Source organism: Gobio gobio (assembly GCF_949357685.1).
Source record: "Gobio gobio genome assembly, chromosome: 19".
NCBI classification, from domain to species: domain Eukaryota; kingdom Metazoa; phylum Chordata; class Actinopteri; order Cypriniformes; family Gobionidae; genus Gobio; species Gobio gobio.
The window spans coordinates 37298898-37320107 of record NC_137112.1 but is presented as its reverse complement, the minus strand read 5'-3'; the positions used below and the strand labels follow the sequence as shown (position 1 = coordinate 37320107).

The following is a 21210-nucleotide window of genomic DNA, read 5'->3' as shown; positions in this document are numbered from 1 at the left end:
TATTCATTTTCTGTTGCGAAACCCTGCTACCAAATTGTAAATATAGTTTAAAACCCTGACCAACATTTAGAAAATAAATAAACTCTATAGGAGTTAGATTGGGACCAAATGTTTGCATTTACTGATACATTTAAAAAAAATCCATAAAAAAAATGAAAAGGACATGAATGAAAAGTACAGTACCAATGCTTATTTTCTGCTTCCTAGTTTTTGCTTCCATTTTTTGCAGCCATTCCTGATGATTTAAAATCTGAAGAACAAATTGTGAACCAATTGAATGGAGAGAAAGATGCGAGGGACGACACAGACGAGAGCCACAGAGATGACAAGAACATCGTCAAGACTCGGTTCATGTTCAACATCGCAGATGGAGGATTCACAGGTGAGTTGCAGTCTTATTGATGTTGTTCTGAGAATTCTGTGAATTATAGCAGAGATAAAGAATGCAAGGATATGCATGAGTGTTTATTTGTGTTCAGAATTACACACACTGTGGCAGAACGAGGAGCGCGCAGCTGTGTCATCTGGCAAAATGTACGACATCTGGCACCGTCGCCATGACTACTGGCTGCTGGCTGGCATCGTAACGTATCCTCACCTGTTCTTTCCATAGAGCTTTTGAGCTGTCTTTGATATTTCTATAATAATGGCTCCTATCATGCTGTAATTGTTTTTCTTTTTCTGTTGTTTTTGTTCTTTTCTTTTCTTCATGTAATTACAAACATAACTGAGTGTGACGTGCCAATTTGAATATATGGATTGGTGAAGATCAGAAATGTACATTTGAAAAAAGAATTGTGAAGAATGCCATTCAAGAGTTTGGGGTTGGAGAGATTGTTTTTATGTTTTTGAAAGTCTCTTATGCCCCAAGGCTGCATTTATTTGATCAAAAATATAGTAAAAACAGTAATATTGTGAAATATTTTACAGTTTAAAATAACTGTTTTCTATTTATTCCTGTGATGGAAAAGCTGAATTTTCAGCAGCCATTAAAAAAAAATAGTAATAATTCTGCAGCCATTACTTCAGACTTCAGTGTCACATGATCTTTCAGAAATCATTCTTAGACAGTATGCTGATTTGGTGCTCAAGAAACATGTTCTACTATAATAAATGTTGAAAACAGCTGCTTAAAGGGTTGAAAATAATGTCATTTATCCACACCCGTAAGACCTCCGTTCATCTTTGGAACACAAATGAAGATATTTTCATTGATAGCCAGCAATGACATCTCTCAAGATCCATTAATGTACTAAAATATGTATATTTAAATAAGTTAATGTGAGTACAGTGGTTTAATATTAATATTATAAAGTGACAAGAATATTTTTGGTGCGCCAAAAAAATGAAATAGACTTATAAAGTGATGGTCGATTTCAAAACACTGCTTCATGAAGCTTCGGAGCGTTATGAATCAGTGTATCGAATCATGATTCATAGCATTATGAATCAGGGTATCGAATCAGCGTATCGAATCAGCGGTTCGGAGCGCCAAAGTGACGTGATTTCAGCAGTTTGGCGGTTTGACACGCAATCCGAATCGAATCGAAATGATTCAACACACTGATTCATAACGCTCCGAAGCTTCATGAAGCAGTGTTTTGAAATCGGTTATTACTATATAAGTTGTTATTTCATTTTTTTTGGGGCATCAAAAATATTCTTGTCGCTTTATAATATTAATATTAAACCACTGTACTCACATGATCTGATTTAAATATGTTTTAGTACATTAATGGATCTTGAGAGAGGAAATGTCATTACTGGCTATGCAGGCCTCACTGAGCCATCGGACATCAACAAAAATATCTTAATTTGTGTTCCGAAGATGAACGGAGGTCTTACGGGTGTGGAACGGCATGAGGGTGAGGAATACATGACATTATTTTCATTTTTGGGTGAACTAACCTTTTAATATATGTGTGGAATCCATTATACATGTTCCAGATTCTATGATGAATAGAACATTCAAAAGAACAACATTGATATGAAATAGAAATCTTTTATAACATTATAATTATCTTTACTGTCACCAAACAATTTAATGCATTCTTGGTGATTTTTAAAACAGTTCACCCAACGTGTTCTTTAAAGTTCTGTTCTTCAATACAAAAAATATTTACCACTTTGGGTTCTGTGCTTTATCGTAAATGTAAGTAAAACCTTTTCAGTACATGAAGTGATCGTTAACCAGGTTCTCTCAGACATGGCTATGCCCGCTGGCAGGACATTCAGAATGACCCACGGTACACCATTCTCAATGAGCCTTTCAAGACTGAAATGCACAAAGGGAACTACTTGGAAATGAAGAATAAATTTCTCGCCAGACGTTTTAAGGTACATGTTATTATGTATATAATTTGAATGAAATAAAAGTAATCTTTCATACTCACGCATTCTTCATTCATGTTTTAGCTCTTGGAACAAGCTTTGGTAATCGAGGAGCAGCTACGGCGTGCAGCGTACCTGAATATGACTCAGGACCCCAGTCACCCTGCCATGGCCCTCAACACGCGTTTTGCTGAGGTGGAGTGTCTGGCTGAATCCCATCAGCACCTCTCCAAAGAGTCCTTGGCTGGTAACAAGCCAGCCAATGCTGTGCTGCACAAAGGTGATATTCTAAAAATATAATAAACACCCTGATGCTTGGAACCACCCCATGTTAATCACATTAGCTTTATGAACCAAATATAAACTAAACGTACACTGTTCAAAAGTTTGGGGTCGGTAAGATTTCTTATGTTTTTGAATTAAGTCTCTTATCCTCATCATAGCATTTATTTGATAGCTTAGCATTATTGATTAAAAATACAGTAAAAACAGTAATATTGTGAAACAAATAACAATTTTTTATTTGAATATATTTTAAAATGTAATTTATTCTTGTGGTGGCAAAGCTTAATCTTTTGCATCATTACTCCAGTCTTCAGTGTCACATGATCCTTCAGAAATCATTCTAATATGCTGATTGTCAGGGGTTGGCGTGCATGTTAATGCAACGCAAAGAAAGATGCTTGACGCAGAATGAACGATAATATGATACTTTTAATGAACACGATGACAACTCAGGCACTGCACAACTAACATAATTTTAATAAGGGACTGAACTGAGGAAGACAGATAGCCTGACGTTGTCATACTCAATTCTAGTCAGAATATGAGTCTGATACTGCTCACTGCAAAAAATGCTTTTCTTACTTAGTATTTTTGTCTTGTTTTCAGTCCAAATATCTAAAACATCTTACATTAAGAAGCATTTACTAGACAAAGGGAAATAAGCAAAATAATCTGCCAATGGGGTAAGCAAAATAGTCTTAATTCAAACAGAAAACAAGATTATTTTGCTTACCCCATTGGCAGATTATTTTGCTTATTTTAAGCAAAAACTCCCTTAATTTTGAGTTGTTTTCCCCCAAAACAAGACAAAAACTTGTCTAGTAAATGCTTCTTAATGTAAGATTTTTTAGATATTTGGACTGGAAACAAGACAAAAATACTAAGTAAGAAAAGTATTTTTTGCAGTGCTCCATTGGGCTGTGATTATGAGGCGTGTTTCAACTGAACCAGGAAAGAAAAGGCCTCTGCACTCAATTGGATAGACCTACAACCAATCAGAGCAGCGGAGCGACACATAGTTGTCAACAGAAGAAGAAGATGAGTGTAAACGGTCTTTGCCGGTGTTGTAAAAAGGAATTTAAGGATACACGGAGTACTTACCAACAATCATCATTTTTTAGAGAAATAGTAAAGGTGAATGCATATACGAACAAGTTCTCCGTTTAGGATTAGAACGAATTCCACCCAAGCGCTCTTTGGTGACGTGCATGATTACATTACTGTTGATCATCTGTCCATCATCGTATAAAGCCCGCCCTGACAATTTGATCGGTCTGAACAGCTCTGGTTCGAGCATAGTTGCTCCACAACGGATCAAGTCCAGACAAAATTCTTGACCTCAAATGTTGTGGGCGGGGCTAAGTTCGGCTGGCATCCTCACATTAGAAACCATGACAACTAATGAAGAACTCATACCCCGTCTACACTAGTGCATTTTCGTTTTAAAACGCATAACTTTTGCAACTCCAGCGTTTTCGAACCTCGAAAACGGATACTGTTGAAAACACTGCAGACCCCGTTTTAGTTTGAAAACGTGGGGTTGCGTTTCAGTTTAAACAGACACTTTTGAAAACAATGACATGGCTGCCCACATTACGCTACCTGAACACGACAATATCAGACCAGGGCTGCGTTTCCCTAAAGCATTGTACGCCTAAGTTGCTCGTAGAGACCGTTGGTGGCTATTGTTTTGCTTCTGGGAAATGCAGTCCAGAGCCATCTCTCTCAATGGCTGTGTAACATACCAGCCTTGACGACGTGTAAACAATAACACAGAGATGGAACTGCATGCTTTGCTGACTTTGTGGTCCTTTTTAGCATCCTTTGTGCAGTTAAACCATAGACTGTAAAAAAAGATGGACCACGTCCCTTCACTGTGTTCCATTGTAGAAAAGTGAAGCAGTCAATGTCCGAATATGGCACTGATTTGGGACCCAAGTCTGCACAGTAGAGAGCAGGAAGTAGAGCCGCAATATCAAAACCCCGCCCACACTCTCACAGTATCTGTTAATACAGCTTACTGCAGAACAACTCATTATGACGGTGTGAAATAAGCAGTTATGGAAATGTAGAAATTAAAGCTAAAGCTCCAATCTCCTCCCGAAAATCCAGAAAAAAGTCTGTTGGTGCCTCAGTGACAACTTCGCTCAGGGAAGCTTTCAATCACAGCTATCAATCATCATGACGTCACAACCCCTGTTTTTATAGCATCAAATCACTAACAAAAATTGACCTAAAACAAAGTTATTTTAACAAACGAACACTTGAACTTACATCAGCATAATAAAAACTACCTAAAATGAAAGAAACCATCTTTGGAAAAAATGTATTTGATTATTTAGTTTGTCTCACCTCCCATTAGAATACTGGAGGGGGTGGGATTTATGAGCTATACTGGGACCAACCACCTGTGGGCGATCCAGATGCTTTGGCTTCACTTTTTTTTAGGACGTGTGCGGCACACTTGAGTTAAACGCTGTATTGTATAATACTGCAGCTGCCTACATGCGCAAGAGGCTACTGTTAACACTTGTAAGCGCAGGCCCAGTGTGCATGAACAGTCATGTGACATGCGTTTTCGGTCAGAGATCGTTTCTGAAACGCAATGGAAAGGCCAGTGTAGACGAGAATCGTTTTCATTTTAAAATGCCAGACAGTGACAGTGAAACAGAACATGACTGTGACACTGATCAAGATTTTTTTATTATTATCATTGTTGAAAACATTTGAAAACCTAATATTTTTGTGGAAACCATAATTCTTTTTTTCAATATTCTTTGATGAATAGAAAAGTTCACAATGTTTTTTGTTTTTTTTTACATTATAAATGTCTTTACTCTCATTTTTGATCAATTTAATGCATCAAATAAAAGTATTAATTTCGTTCAAAACAAAAACAATTTAACTAGCAGTTAAAACTATTAAACAGGAGTGTACCTCTAATATAACTCCAATTGTACATTTCTTTAATAGCTTTATTGTATTGTTATTTTGATATTCACTGGTGTTGTTTCAGTGTTGAATCAGCTGGAGGAGCTGTTAAGCGATATGAAGGCTGACGTGACGCGGTTGCCCTCCATGCTTTCGCGGGTCCCACCTGTATCGGCTCGGCTACAGATGTCAGAGCGGGGCATCCTCAGCAGGCTCACCAGCCGGGGCAACGAGCCGCCACCTCAACAGGTGACACGTCTCTTGCCATATGTGTAGTCCATACAAGATGAATAATAGATTGGCCTCATGTGAATGAACCTTCATGTTAGAATGCTCTGTTTCATCTCCCCTCAGCCTTTCCCTCAGGGCTCTTTTGGCTGTTCTCAGATGTATAATAGCAGTTTTGCCGGAGGGTTCCGTGGACCTGGAGGCACCGCGATGGTGAACTACAGCCAGATGCCCCTGGGGCCATACGTCAGTGGTTAGTGGCCTACATTAGTCTTTAAATAAAGAGCACACCGTAATCAAATAAATCTGTGTCTAGTTAAAGGGACAGTTCACCTGAAGATTAACATGGTCATCATTTGCTCATCCTCATGTCATTCCAAATATATATGAGTTTCTTCTGTAGCACACAATTTGAAGAATGTCCATATAATGAAAGTCAGTTGTGTCCAAATTTATTTTGACACCAGTTTTTTTTTTTTTTTTTTTTTTGCTCTGCAGAAGAAAGGCATATAGGTTTGGAACGACATGAGGATGAGTAAATGATGACAGAATTTTGGGTGAACTGTTCCTTTAAGTCTGAGCTCCCAGCTAACAGGTAACATTCTCAGAAATGCAGCTATAACGTTCTGGCAAGGTTCTCTCCAAGTTATGAACAACAGTTCTTCCAGTAACATTAATCGAATGTTCGTTCAAAGTTATCTGATCCTTAACTCTTTCCCAGCCAGCTTTTAAAAAAAAGTTTCCAGTCAACGCCAGCGTTTTTGATAATTTTCACCAAAATGTCATGGTCATGAACATGCAACATATCATGAAATGTCCTGAACGTGCAACATATCAAAAGAAAGAACAGAGCTTCTGTTTTGAATGTGGGAACTTTTAATAAAAAACATTTTGAACAAAAAGCTGAGATATTTTTTTCTTTTTTCAAAGACTACAATGTGCGTAAGCAAAGCTTTTATCCTGGTTTCTGCTCCTTTTATGCCTGTTTTGATCTAGAGATTCAGTACTCAGTAGATGTGTAATAGCGCCCCCTACCGCTTAACAGTGAAAACACAGAAAGCTGGAAGATTCTGTCATTGTCTCAAAAATGACGGAAAATTCTGTCAATGCAGGGGAAAGAGTTAATGTTTTCTAATCATTAGCGCAAAAACATTTTCTATGATTCGTTCATGGAAATTTTTTCTGAAACATTGTAGTTTGTCTAATATTTTTTAAATGTTACTACTAACATTTAAAAGTAACAATCCCATTATGTTTGCAAAATGGAATGTTTCCTTCACATTCACGCAACCAATACTTTTTTTAAAGCATTAAAGAACTGTAGGATTTAAACGTTCAGAGAACATTCAGTATTACTGTTTTCAGAACTTAATGTAAGTAAAACGTTCTTAGAACGTATTTGTTAGCTAAATGCAGCCTTGGTGAGCATAAGAGACTTCTTCTAAAAACATTATAAATCTTACCGATCAAAAACGTTTGAACGGCAGTGTAAATATTAGGAAGAAAAACTAAAATATGTATAATTACGAAAAATGTAAATATTGCCTTGGCAACTACCTGAAATAAATAAGTTGAAGTACTAAAATGAGACCAATAATAATTAATGTTAAAATATGACATAAGCACAATTAAGCAAAATTACTAAAACATAAACTAAAATGAAAATAAAAACGATGAAACTATAAACATACGCTAATTCTATAATTACACTGAAAAAAAAAACATCTGTTGGATTTAAATGATTTAATTATGTACATCGGTCCCACATGAATCAATTAAGTTAAACAAACATAATTTGTTCATGTAACTTCAACATCATAGACTGAATACATTTTAAGTGACCCAATTAAGTTGTCTTAAAGTGAGTTTTATATGGCTCCCTGACATGACTCAGGCATTCAATTTCATATATTCACTCATCCACTTAAATTTAATATATTTTAATGTTACACAATTGAATTATAATACTGTACTAGCTAGTTGTCAAACTTTTAGCTAGTTACAGCACACATTAGCATCTTAAATGCTAAGCTTTAAAGGCTCCTTCAACAAAGCTATTAAGACAACACTTGTTTTAGTCCACAGCCTAAGCAAATGCTCCGCTCTTCTCCACAATGGTAACACGCTGATATTTAAATTGACCTATTGGTAAGCCCCGCTCCCCTTAGTTACTGTTGCTAACTCGGACAAACAAATGGAGTTGCTATATCTTACAATGACCAAGATGTTTTTGGACACAGAATGTAGCGTATACCCCGTCCGAATGATGGCCAAACTTGGTTGATGGTTTATCAAGTTTATTATGTCCTTTTTCACTCCAAAAAATCATTGTAAGAGCTGAACAAACAAAGCATAAGAAGTGCGCATTAACGTCTCATTCACAAACTATCTCTCTCCGTTGCATTACCATTAACATACACAGTAAATTACACAAAAACACTCATACAACTAACAGCAAACAAACATATACACAGACCGCATGCCTTTTCGAGGGTGCAGTTAATAACTGGTAAACTTTGTATCTGCAAAACAACTCCGATAAACTGCGTGCAAGCTCTCCCTTTCACTAACGTTACCCGTAGACTATAATACCCATCAAAATAGGAGTCCTCCTTAGTAGGACAGATAATGGAGACCTTAAACATATCTAAAATGAAATTAATTTACATATAACCAGTTTAATATGGAGAGGCACTGAAATGTAGACCTTCGTGTTTTGACCTACAGTGTTACATGACGTGAGAACAGTTAGTTATTCCGGTTTGTATGTTAGCAGGGACTTTAATCGTAACTTAACGAGAGTATGACAAACAGAAAATCCTCTCAGGATCCCTGGAATCAGTGTTACAGTACCTCAGGCATGACATTTGAGCATTTTTGTAGCATAAACACCATCAAACCGATGAGAGCTTCGGATTCTCCAATGTTTCTCTATGGCGCTGAAACCTAAAGATGTCCGAGTTCCGGTCCCAGTGCAACTGATACTCAACTGCTATTGGCTCATCTGCGTTCGAGGGGAGGGGCTTACCGATAGGTCAATTGTTCTAATAATTCCAACATAATTGAATATTAAACACAATCAAGTCTCCCCCTTTCTCATCTTGCTCAAAAATACATAAAATAACACTTTTACACATAAAATAATCACAGTTACCCTCTCTTGATTTAGCCATATGCAAAGCATGCTGGGAACTAACAAGCCCTGCCCAGTTTCTCAGCACAAATGGATCAAGTAAACTTCAATTTGACTTATATTTAAGTGGATTGAACACAATCAAATTAAGTTAGGACAAAATGTATAGCAATTGTGTTGCTTTAGCTTTTTTAATTAAGCAATTTGAACAAGCAGTAAAAATCTTTTTTTTTTCAGTGTACGCTGACTGTGCGCATTCTTTCAGCAAGAGACTAAGACTTTAATTATACGCAGTAACTAGGTTTAATATATGGAAGTATAACGCTGCCGTTTTCTTCTTCTTAGTGTCCTCAAATGGACCTCCGGTACCAACCAGCCACATGGAGAAGAAGTCCAGTGATGCTCTGCGAGATGTGGCCACCCCTGATTTGAAATCAGGCAAACCCAGCGATGTTATATGCATCGAAGACTAGCCCGCAGCCATTCCATCCTCTATCTGTTCGACACAGACAAACAACAAATATTAAACAGCAAACCTTATCAGTTGCACTTTTGTCTTTCGGAATCTGTTCTTGTAGACGCCTATACATTTTATTCGGTAGAGTTCCGTTTCTCTTTCATTCTTTTTTAACTTCTGCAATACGAAAGTCTCAATTAAGGAAAGACTGAGGACGCTTATGTAGAGGGCACCATTGTTCTGACAGTCCGTTGAGCTTTGTTTTTTGGATTATTTTGACATCATGGCGTGTTTTTCTTGATGGCCATGAAGGACATTTTCATCTCTGCTAACGTTGAGCCATCTGGAGGTGCTACTTGTTCCTGGCCAGCTCAAGGACCGGACGTCCCACCTCTGGGTTCATTTGCAGCCTCTGCTTTGCTCCTGGCTCTGCTCATGAATGGTGTGTTATTGCTGCCCCTGCAGGTTATCGCCGTGTAGTGCATCTAAACACAGAATAGTGCAATGACTGTCATTTTTCCTCTGGAATACTTCAGAGGATTTTACAGTATGTCACCACTAATGTTTGCTTTTTGAATTGTACTATATTGTTTTTCAGTTTACATCCAGTCTTTAAAAAGGAAAAAGAGTGTTGACCCATGAAAGGTTAAACGGTGCTTTTAGTATTTTTTTTTTAATGATTAAAAAAAAGTTTTAGCCCTAAGGAAACGAATAGTACTTTTGAAAGCCAATTTAAAACAGTGTACACTCAAATGAATTGATTCATGCAAGATCACGTGACCTTCTGAATAATACACTCTAATCAAAAATTACGGATTGCACCTTAAATAAATCAATAGCAAATGGAACGTTTTTATGAACTGAGAGTTGATACTTTTAAAAATCTAAAAAAACATCCCAGTTGCTTACCCACAACTTTAAAGGAATGTTTCAAATGCAATGTGAACTCTATTGACATCATCTCTGACAAGCTGTAGAATACCACAGAAATGATTTTGTCCCTCGGTTTGTAAAAAACGAAAGGGAGTAATTGATTTTAAATGCAAGCATGGCACTAAACTGTACAGTACCAGAATAAATGTAAAATGTACGTAATCGTGACTTTTTACATGAAACAAACTCCGCCCATAAATGTTTTGGTAACATTAAAGTAGACTCACCCCAAAAGGACAAATTTATTTGACTTTAAATGTACTTTTCAAAATGTAATTGAAAATGTAGACCTTTTGTTTGATTTTACAAATCGAGGGACAAGCCAAAATGATATTGCCTGAATTATTTCTACAAGTTTTTGATTTCAAAGTGAATTCAGCTCCACAGGAATATTTGTGCAGTGTTTCCACCATGTTCCTGAATGAGCTCACATGCAGATACACTGAATTTGTAAACTTAATTACCCACACTTTGTAATATTATTTGTATCATATTCTTTCTATTGTCAGATGCATTTTGCTTGACATTTTGTAAAAAACTTGGACCCTAAGTGCGTCGGTTTACTAAGCCGAGTATATGGATAGTATTGACATGATTGTTCTGGTGCCATAAGTGGTGTGGATATGGATTGTTTTTTGTTTAAATTTGAAATGATATGTGTTTTTAAGCAGCGCACTTTATATGGAGATCGGAAGCGACCATAGAGACGACATCTCCTATGGGCCATTTCAAACGCAGTAGAAACCTCTTTCAATAACTCGTATACTCAGTTTCAGTCTGTGGTAGTCATGTTAATTAATGTAGATGAAGTATTTCGTTTGTTTTCTGCATCTCAGCATCAATGTAAATGGCACTGAAGTGTCATGGCTGACCGTAAATGTGATCATAGCTTCTTTTGCAGTAGTTTTAAATTAAGGGGTTCGATTTTTGTGTAAAAGGCGAATGTGGAAATGCAGTTAAATATTCACACACTAGAGAAACCTCAAATGACTTCAATGAAACACAAAGGCAGCCTCAAGAGTCAAGGGACCTTAAACCCAAGGTTATAAAGAGAGAGCCAGCAGCATAAAAATGTGTAGTGAAATTAAGTTTTGTTTTTATCCTGTGTGATGAGTTTACACCATTTCATTTGTTCTTCTTCTTTTCTTTTTTTACCATAGTATTGATATTGACATTGAGCTCCATTTAAATGCAATCAAACTGAAGCCAAAATGAATGTATGAAGTATTTAAAAAAAAGCTTCAGTCTAATATTAGAAGTAAATACTAGGCTTCAAAAGCTATCAAAAGACCCTGGTCAAGACACCTTTGTTGCAATGAATGCACAGCATGTGATATGTCTTCAGATTACTTTGGACCAGAGAGATCTTTGTCCTGGTTTCTAAACAGCTATGAGCAAAACAATATTCTGCAGAGATAAGAATATGGTAAACATAAGTGAACTACCATCATTTCACTTTGTACTCAGTGTATTTGTTTAATGTGTTTTAATAAATTCTCTCCAATAAGATTCATGGTCTGTCTCTTTCTCATTTCAATGTTTGTGAATTGTGGGGGATAATTTTTTTTAAAATAAATGTTTTAGCATTCTGGTGGGCACTAGAAGAGATTTCACTGTAATGCTAGATTGCTAAATTTATCAGAAGATTGGAGGGAGAAGCCTATTTGTCTTTTATATTTATAAAGGCATATCAGAGATAGTGGGAATTCTTAGATTTAAAGAACCGAACAGCCTGTCAAATAAACTTTTAAAATGTATGAAAACAAAACAAAATGGGCATCACTAAAAGGATGCTGGCAATTAACTTAAAACATTGTGTTCTCCTGATCAGTGGTATACTAAAAAGAAAGTTCATATTTGGAGCCATTTACCATACCGTCCATACAATATGACTCATAATGAAATCCTTTAAAGGGGAAGTTTACCCAAAAATTAAAATTAGCCCATGATTTACTCACCCTCAAGTCATACTAGGTGTATATGACATTTTTATTTCAGACGAATACAATCATAACATTTGATAAAACATTTGATAAAGCCCTGAAAGTTCATGCTCTTTATTAAAACTGTGACATGTATCGTCTCAGAGAAATTCGCTAACATATAAGTTCCTCTACAAAGGGAAAAAGGGGATATAATGCGAGAGAAATATCAGCTAAACAGATTCAGGTTTGGCATCTTATAAAGACACGCCCCTTTACGGGATGCCATATAGGATAAAGATGCTCCTCAAACATATTTTTATAGGTACAATTTTATCTATACTAGATAAATAGTTTTACTTGCCTTCGATGTCGCGGATTCACTTCTCGGCACTGCATTCACTCAGTCATCGGTTGATTATGACGTCATAATAGAGGAATTATTGAGCGGAGTAAACGAATGGAGAGGTTGAATTTTCTTGATTTCTCATCTCTGAACAACACTTCCAAAATTAATTGGATTAGACAGTTTTTGTGTTAATCCAAACTCAATTTGGAATTTTATCCCTAATTATTTATTTTCCAAATTAGGTGGTCTCCCTTTTCCTATTGATCTGCAGTTATAATATTGCTAGAATCCCTTACAACTTATCTAAATTCCATAAGCAGGCATTACTTGCACGGTCATTCATTTTTTTACTTTTCCCCTCACCGGTAATTTATATGGAACAATCGAGATATTGTATAAGAATAAGTCCTTGTTTTTTATTTCAGGAAAAAAAATCCAGTTATTAAATTCAGATGGTCATATTTTAAATAATCTATCTAGGCCCACCACCACCCCCTTCACTTGGAAGGACAATATCTATCTCACCTACCTACCTACCAACCTACCTACCTACCAACCTACCTACCTACCCACCTACCTACCTCCTACCTACCTACCTACCTACCAACCTATCTATCTATCTATCTATCTATCTATCTATCTATCTATCTATCTATCTATCTATCTATCTATCTATCTATCTATCTATCTATCTATCTATCTATCTATCTATCTATCTATCTATCTATCTATCTATCTATCTATCTATCTATCTATCTATGACCCCCCCCCCCCCCCCCCCTCCTTACCAAATGCCATAGATATGCTTCTCAAACATATTTATACAATTGTATCTATACATATATAGATATATAGTTTTACCTATACCTTTGATGTTGCTGATGGGGCGGCACAAATCGCAGATTCACTTCTGGACACTGCATTCACACACAGTGATCGAACAGCAGCGCAACGGCACCAGAATCCTGAGTGTATGCTTGAAAGGGATAAAAATAAAATAAAGCCATCTTTTACTCACCCTGCTGTCGTGAGTAAATAGCAGCGAATGGCCACCAGGCTAAGACTTAACGAAAAGGATATAAACGTATCACGCAATCATACAGTGAGACGAGCGCCATAATATGCAAAGTGTTCAGGAGGCATACTTTAAGGTTTTGCGAGAAAAAAACTTTGTGCGCGTTCCTGTGAGTGTGCGAGCCGTCAGCAGCGCTCATGTTTACTATAAACTCGCACTGTTGTCATGGTACCCAGGATAAGCACACACACACCATTTTGATAAATCAGGCTCAATAGAAACAAACTCAACAATATATGAAATCCAACCTTGAGCGATCGGTGCATGGTGGAGGGTTCTCCAGGAAAGCATGGCCGTCAGCTCTGGGTTAGACTCGAACAATATTACTCTCCCCGGAGGAGGTAACGCAGCTGAATCTTCATTCCTGGAGGACTATAGGCCACCCTCTGATGCAGCGAATGAGATGCTGTGTCCCCCATGAGAAGGACCAGCACCACCACCTGGAAGCTCCACAGCTTGTGATGTGATAGAGTGTGGGGATCTATCTATCTATCATCTATCTATCTATCTATCTATCTATCTATCTATCTATCTATCTATCTATCTATCTATCTATCTATCTATCTATCTATCTATCTATCTATCTATCTATCTATCTATCTATCTATCTATCTATCTATCTATCTATCTATCTATCTATCTATCTATCTATCTATCTATCCATCCATCCATCCATCCATCCATCCATCCATCCATCCATCCATCCATCCATCCATCCATCCATCCATCCATCCATCCATCCATCCATCCATCCATCCATCCATCCATCCATCCATCCATCCATCCATCCATCCATCCATCCATCCATCCATCCATCCATCCATCCATCTATCTATCTATCTATCTATCTATCTATCTATCCATCTATCTATCTATCTATCCGTCAAAAAATATATTATAATACATAACAATCTGCCATTTTTTAATGCTAAACAAAATGACAAAATAAAAAAGCAAAACAACAATCAGCAATCAATCTGATCAATGACAATCTGCAACTGTAAATATTAAACAATATTAAAAAAGCATAACATAAATAAAAACTATCTAGTATCTATCAATCTGCCTTTCAATATATTATAACACAACAATCTACAATTGTGAATGTTAAACAAAATGACAAAATAAATAAAAAAACATAATCATCATTCAGTCTGACAATATAACAAATGACAATCTGCAACAAAACAGGATCTATCTATCTATCTATCTATCTATCTATCTATCTATCTATCTATCTATCTATCTATCTATCTATCTATCTATCTATCTATCTATCTATCTATCTATCTATCTATCTATCTATCTATCTATCTATCTATCTATCTATCTATCTATCTATCTATCTATCTATCTATCTATCTATCTATCTATCTATCTATCTATCTATCTATCTATCTATCTATAGGCCTAATTTGAGTTTCTTTAATTTTAGGGCAAATAAAACGCAAGCACCTGTAACTTAGATTCATTAACGTCTGATGTGGCAGACTATTTTCACCTAATTGCACTTTCCTATATCTGTCAGACTGAGACATAATTTCATCACACTTGAGTCGAGAGAGAGAGAGAGAGAGAGAGAGAGAGAGAGAGAGAGAGAGAGAGAGAGAGAGAGAGAGAGAGAGAGAGAGAGTAATGTACTGAGTGAACACATCCAGACTAATAATATTATTACTAATATGTGTAGTAGAAATATATGTGTTTTTATGTTTTTGTTTTATGTATGATCCGCTCCCTAATCATTTGAGATGTTGGTGTAGTAGTGGCTTAAAAGATGATTCTGTTCTGTTTGTGGGAATTGCAAGCACAATAAACTTAACATTAAGAATAGGAAATGGGCTAATTTCCCATAGACCAGACGTCTCTCTAGCTGTCTCGATCTTTTTTCCCGCTCAAATGACGTGACAGTCAGTCAGTCCGCTGTGCTCAGCTCATTTCAAGCAAGCGGCAGCACGGAGCGCACGTGAACAGATTTACAGCACACAAATAACGAATGGACATGAAGGTATGTTGAAAGATACAGTACAACTGACCAAAATCTGCATTATGTCACATGCAATCGCTTAATCAGTGTTTCAACCGCGGAAAGACATCAATAAAACCACTTTTAAACAAGTTAACATCACATTTACCTCAGAAACGCCATTCTGTGTCCTAAAACTCTTTAGTCGCTAGAAAAATTTACTTAGAGAGGAGCATTTTGCTAAATATATGCACTATATTGCATATTCCTTGTATTTTTACTTAACCTGTTCTTCAATGGCCTATATTTGAATAAATCTGTTTATGACAGCCACCATTTAAATGTTAATATTAAAAGTAGTAGTTAATTATGTCATTAAAAATGTATTATAACGTTATTAATCCTCATGTGTAATTTAAATGTAAGTAGCTGACAAATGTATTCTTTTTAACCTTTAATATTGATGTAAACTTTACCAACTGCAGGTTCCTTATAGTTTACAGCATTAGTTGAGAGATTTTTTGTTGATGTTGAGGAAATTTGCCATGTACTGTACCTGATAGGAACCAAGTTAATAAATTGCGAATCAAATTGTAAAATGTGTAAATGCCCAGCCCTAGTGTTAAGAATTTAGTTTTTTTTGTATTTACTTGAAGCAAATGTTGTCTTTCTCTTTATTTTCTTGTCAGAGTGTACTAGAATGCTTTGTTTACATATTAAAATCACTAAATATGTGTCATCATGAAAAGTCCACAAGCCGGGACTCGGAACTCAGGTCGCCCGAAGCACTATGTCAGCACGATGCCTATATAAGACTATCGGCACGAGCTAGCCAACATCAGTTTTGTAAATAGTAGAACCTCATTGTGTAAGAAACATGGGGGGGAACGGAATCCGATGGCAAACAATCCAGCTGTCAGAATCCATTCCCCCACCCCCATGATGAGAAATGTTGATGTAGTGGCTTAAAGGGGACATATTATGCCCCTTTTCACAAGATGTAATATAAATCTCTGGTGTCCCCAGAATGTGTCTGTGAAGTTTCAGCTCAAAATACCCCCCAGATCATTTATTATAGCATGTCAAATTTGCCGCTTTTTGGGTGTGTACAAAAATGCGACGTTTTTGCGTGTGTCCCTTTAAATGCAAATGAGCTGCTGCTCCCCTTCCTCTTCCAGAGGCTCCTTTACACGAGCTTCGGATACAACGTCAACAACGAAACAAATCTTACTCAGCCTAAATGTCAGAAATAACCAGTTGTGGAGTGCAGCCTTACATGTTTGAACCGGAGTCGGACACATATGAGAGACTCAGGAAGAGGTTGCAACTTTTAGACTGCACCTGGACATTTCTGAATGGTTAGTGGATGTTACGTGGATTCAACTCATCAACTAGAATGTACTGTCTTGCAGTGTTAATTTTGACAGCATATTTTGATTTAGTTTTAGTCATAGTCTTTTGACTAAAATGCCATTTAGTTTTAGTCATATTTTAGTCACCTGAATTGTTTTTAGTTTTAGTCGACTAAATAGCATAAGATTTTAGTCGACTAAATAGCATAAGATTTTAGTCGACTAAAAATCTACAGTAGATTTAGTCTTCTAAAATCTAATGAGTTTAGTTAAATTGTAATACATTAAGCATTTAAGTATTACATAACCGACTGTCACTTGAACTGACATTTTGACATCATTTTGTTTTTGACATTAAAAATACACGAAAGAGCTCAAGTCACTTTTTTGTTTGTTTTTAAAAACATCTATATAGTTTTTATAACTTTGTATTTCTGTTTTAGTTAGTATATCATGTTAAGCTAAAGCCTCAAATAAGTTTGTTTATTTATTTTTTTAATTTCAGTTAACATTTATTTAATTTCAAGTAACAAAGATTTTTTTTAATGGTTTTAGTTAACTATTATAACCCTGATACTTTATTTAATATGTGTCAAATACTGGTCTTTCCTCCTGACTATAAATTAAATGGGAATGAAATTAAATACAGTTTATTGTGTAAGCAAAAACGAATATATAATGCGTGACTTTTAATTATAAACCAGCTGGAAATACACCGGGACTCTTATTTTGAAATCTCGCCTTACTATTGCAGTGGCAGGAGCTCATTCAATTTCAGATGAGGAGATAAAATATGCATTGTTAAAACCGTCTAAAACATATTACTATATAAACATCGTAAAGTAAACATTGTCATTATTCATCAGCATTAGTTCATAAACAATTGCCTGGCATAAATGTGTGTTATTCATTGATTGTGAGCCGCTCTGGAGCGCTGTATTGGGGATGTGTGAGTGAGTCTGTAGTGTAGAGCGCTTAAAGCAGCACTAGGTAACTTTTCAACCTTCATAATATATTTTCAAACCTCTTGTGATGATACATCGACTTACAATAGGTTGAATGACACGTCTGCCATAGCCTGACGGGGTCTGTATCGTTTTTAATCGTACTTTTAAACTTCGGGTTTCGGGTAGTAACCCGAGAACAAAAAGAACTACAAAATTAGACTGCTTTACGGCATATACGTCACTTCCACCACCATCCCCACTTCCTTAAATTCGGACGTGCGTGAAAAAATCGCTCGCAAATCATTTGTTTGCCGAATGTTATAGTCATGGCCGAAGCAGCACAGAAAAATAAGAAAGCAAAGGTTTTGTCTGAGGAAAGCAAAAAGAGAAAACGAGAAAGTGATCGGATTAAAGGCAGGACGAGGATCAACATTGGCCAGCGTTTGCTCGTTGGCGTGAGCTGAAGGAGGAGGGGCTACATTCTTGCAAGTAAATACGTAATACATACAAAATCATATTTTAGGATACCTAACATGTCTGTGATATTGGTTTATTTGTCTTTCCTCAAGCTTTAATGCAAATCGATTTTTCGAATTTGCAGATTCATCTATGGTAGCTTGATATTATAATATTGACGATATATGGTTATTACCTACCACTCAAACATTGAATTGAAGTATCATATAGATTCTGTAAAACGGGAACCAATAGACTAGGCTACTATAATTACGCTGGCTTGTAAACGTGAGCATCGCGAACATTTGGCGTTTGAAAAAAATAAAACCCATGAAATTGTATTCATATGACATGCTGAAACATATGCCACTGTACCTGGGATGAAGACATTTCACACGCGACGCAAGCAGAACACCTGCATGTGAACTCCTGCAGTGTTCAGGGCTATCATAGTTGTCATGTCAACAAATGCACGTGCGATGCATCCCCTGATGTAGAGTGACCGTTTACGACAGTAGTAGAGGACAATACTGTTTCACAACTGTAGGGGGAGCCCGAGAGCAAAAGTTACCTAGTGCGGCTTTAACAGCGCCATGTTCTCCAGCGGTTAGATCAGTTCAAATCAAATGTGCGCATCTGTTACACAGGATATCAGTTCTTACTGGATCTCTTCCCTAATCGTCCCTTCCTAACATTTTCGTCTCGTTTTTATTTGTTGATGAAAATGACAGTTGATTTTCGTTATAGTTTTTGTCATCCAACACTTGTTTTTATTTAGTTATCGTCTCGTTTTCGTCAGTGAAAAAAGGTCGTTGACGAAAATTATGACGAAAATTATTCGTCAACGACATTAACACTGCTGTCTTGTTAATCTAAAAATTGTTGTATAGGTGCTCATGTGGGAACGTAAGGCGTCCATCACCCGACTATATAATGCATAATGTGTGTTTATGAATTATGCCGGTGAGCGTTTTCGGAAAAAAACTAAGCTGAATACTATAGTGATAACTTTAGCCATATTAGCTGTACAGCATTCTAGAAAGCTCATTCAGAAATAAAATTTGCAAACATTCACAAAATATGAAGTGCCATCCCTACTTGTTCTGGATATGAAGTTAGAGCACAAAGTGGATATTGACCCATCCTTCAGAAACAATTTTTTCGCAAATTCAGTGTTGTAGTACCCGCATTGGTGAAGCAGTCATGCGTAAAATGATTCGCGCAAATATATAACATTTTACCGACATTCTTCGGAACATTTCCTTCAAAAATGAAATTTAACCGGAGTCAAAGGAGACTCGTATGTTCGTTGGTACAGACACCAACAGAACATTTGTAATGTTTTTTTTGGCGCAGACATTGTAATACTCTAGCTAGCTGATACAGAGAGGAAACAGAAATGGCGGTCTCTGTGCTTCTCACTCAGGCGTGTGTCTATGTTAAAAGGGCAGATCATCAGCAGTTATGGACGGGGTCTCTACTCTTACATCGGAGTAGGGGGAAATCAGGATGTGAAAATACAGATATTTTTGTCTTTATTGAAATTGTTTAAAAACTAGAGCAAAGTGCACTAGTAATTTTAGTTCCGATTTGTTATGAGGAAATACATGCCAACAGAAAAATCTGGCAGGACTATTCCTGTGAGCTTTCCTGTGGTGACAACTGTGTTCAAATGAGACCCTCGTCAGCTTATACTTTTGTATTCTGCTGAATGGACATCTTTTATTACAGAGATGTCAATACTCTGCTTGAGGTGTCAGCATGTCTGACTCAGGGGTGATTAATCTGACTTCAATGAGTCAAATAGCTAGATTCAATAAATGATACATTTATGAAAATAAAATGAATAAATACTGCGTATATGATAATTTTTGGGATAATGAACATGGTGACTGGCCCCATCCAGACACCTCCTTTTAGTGATGCCATTCAGATGTGACGTCTTCACATCAACATTCCTATAGAAAAGTTCACTCAGAATTGAGTTGGGTTTCTTATGAGGGTACCATTATATGCCCTGTTTATACCTGGTATCAAGACCTGTTTCAGGTGATCTGTTTACGTGCATCTCAAACGCATCTCCTGTGATCAGATTTCAATATCTGATTTCATAATGTTTACTAGAGCCCGACCGATATAGGTTTTAGGGGGCCGGTACTGATTTAGGGAGTAAAAAAGGTCTGATATCGATATATCAGCCAATATTCTTTATGTGTATATTATAGTACAGAACCAGTCAAAAATTTGGACACACTCTCCCATTGGTGTCCAAACTTTCCTCTCCAGTAAGGTTTTTACCATTCTCACATTTTTACAGAATTGTGGTAAAAGTGGCAGGTTTTAAAAATATTTCAAAATGTATTCAAAGGTTTTTTTTGTTTATGTGTTAGCATTTTTTTCCACATGAAGTGTGTTCTAGAAGAGGGACTTTGCATTATAAATGCATGCCCTCACATTAAAGTCTGAAGTATGCAATATGACTGCTAGAAGAGCTGATTTCTTGGTCATTGATACAATTGTAGGGACTGTGGTTAAAATGTGTATTTTTATATAATTGACATAGAAATGTATAGAAGGGTAGAAATGTGTTTTACCCACTGCATGTACAATAAATAATGTATCCTTGAAACTGACAAATATCAATTAACGTGGAATGCTTCTAATGCCATTATTGCACAATACTGAATGATCACCAAATTGGCTAATACTATCAGTCCCTCCAGAAAAACGCGATTATGCGATCGCATGATTTAATGCATAATCAGCCAAAGTCCGCATATTTATGCGGGGGCCGCATTTTTTCAAATACGCCGCACTTTCGCAGCGTAAATTGCCTATTTCCGCGTGC

At 36.6% G+C, this 21210-nt stretch overlaps 1 protein-coding gene across 1 annotated transcript in view; it reads left to right on the top strand.

The window, feature by feature from the left end:
* The window catches only part of chd5 (chromodomain helicase DNA binding protein 5), a gene marked incomplete at its 5' end in the record, with an annotated part of 55346 nt that extends 43546 nt beyond the window's left edge, over positions 1-11800 (top strand). Inside the window, 7 exons of the mRNA XM_079844105.1 lie at positions 230-382; positions 480-588; positions 2205-2337; positions 2416-2611; positions 5633-5796; positions 5902-6028; positions 9254-11800. Of these exons, the coding sequence (XP_079700231.1) occupies positions 230-382; positions 480-588; positions 2205-2337; positions 2416-2611; positions 5633-5796; positions 5902-6028; positions 9254-9381 (1010 nt within the window). The 3' untranslated portion in view covers positions 9382-11800. The remainder of the gene's footprint in view (positions 1-229; positions 383-479; positions 589-2204; positions 2338-2415; positions 2612-5632; positions 5797-5901; positions 6029-9253) is intronic.
* Positions 11801-21210: the final 9410 nt, after the last annotated feature.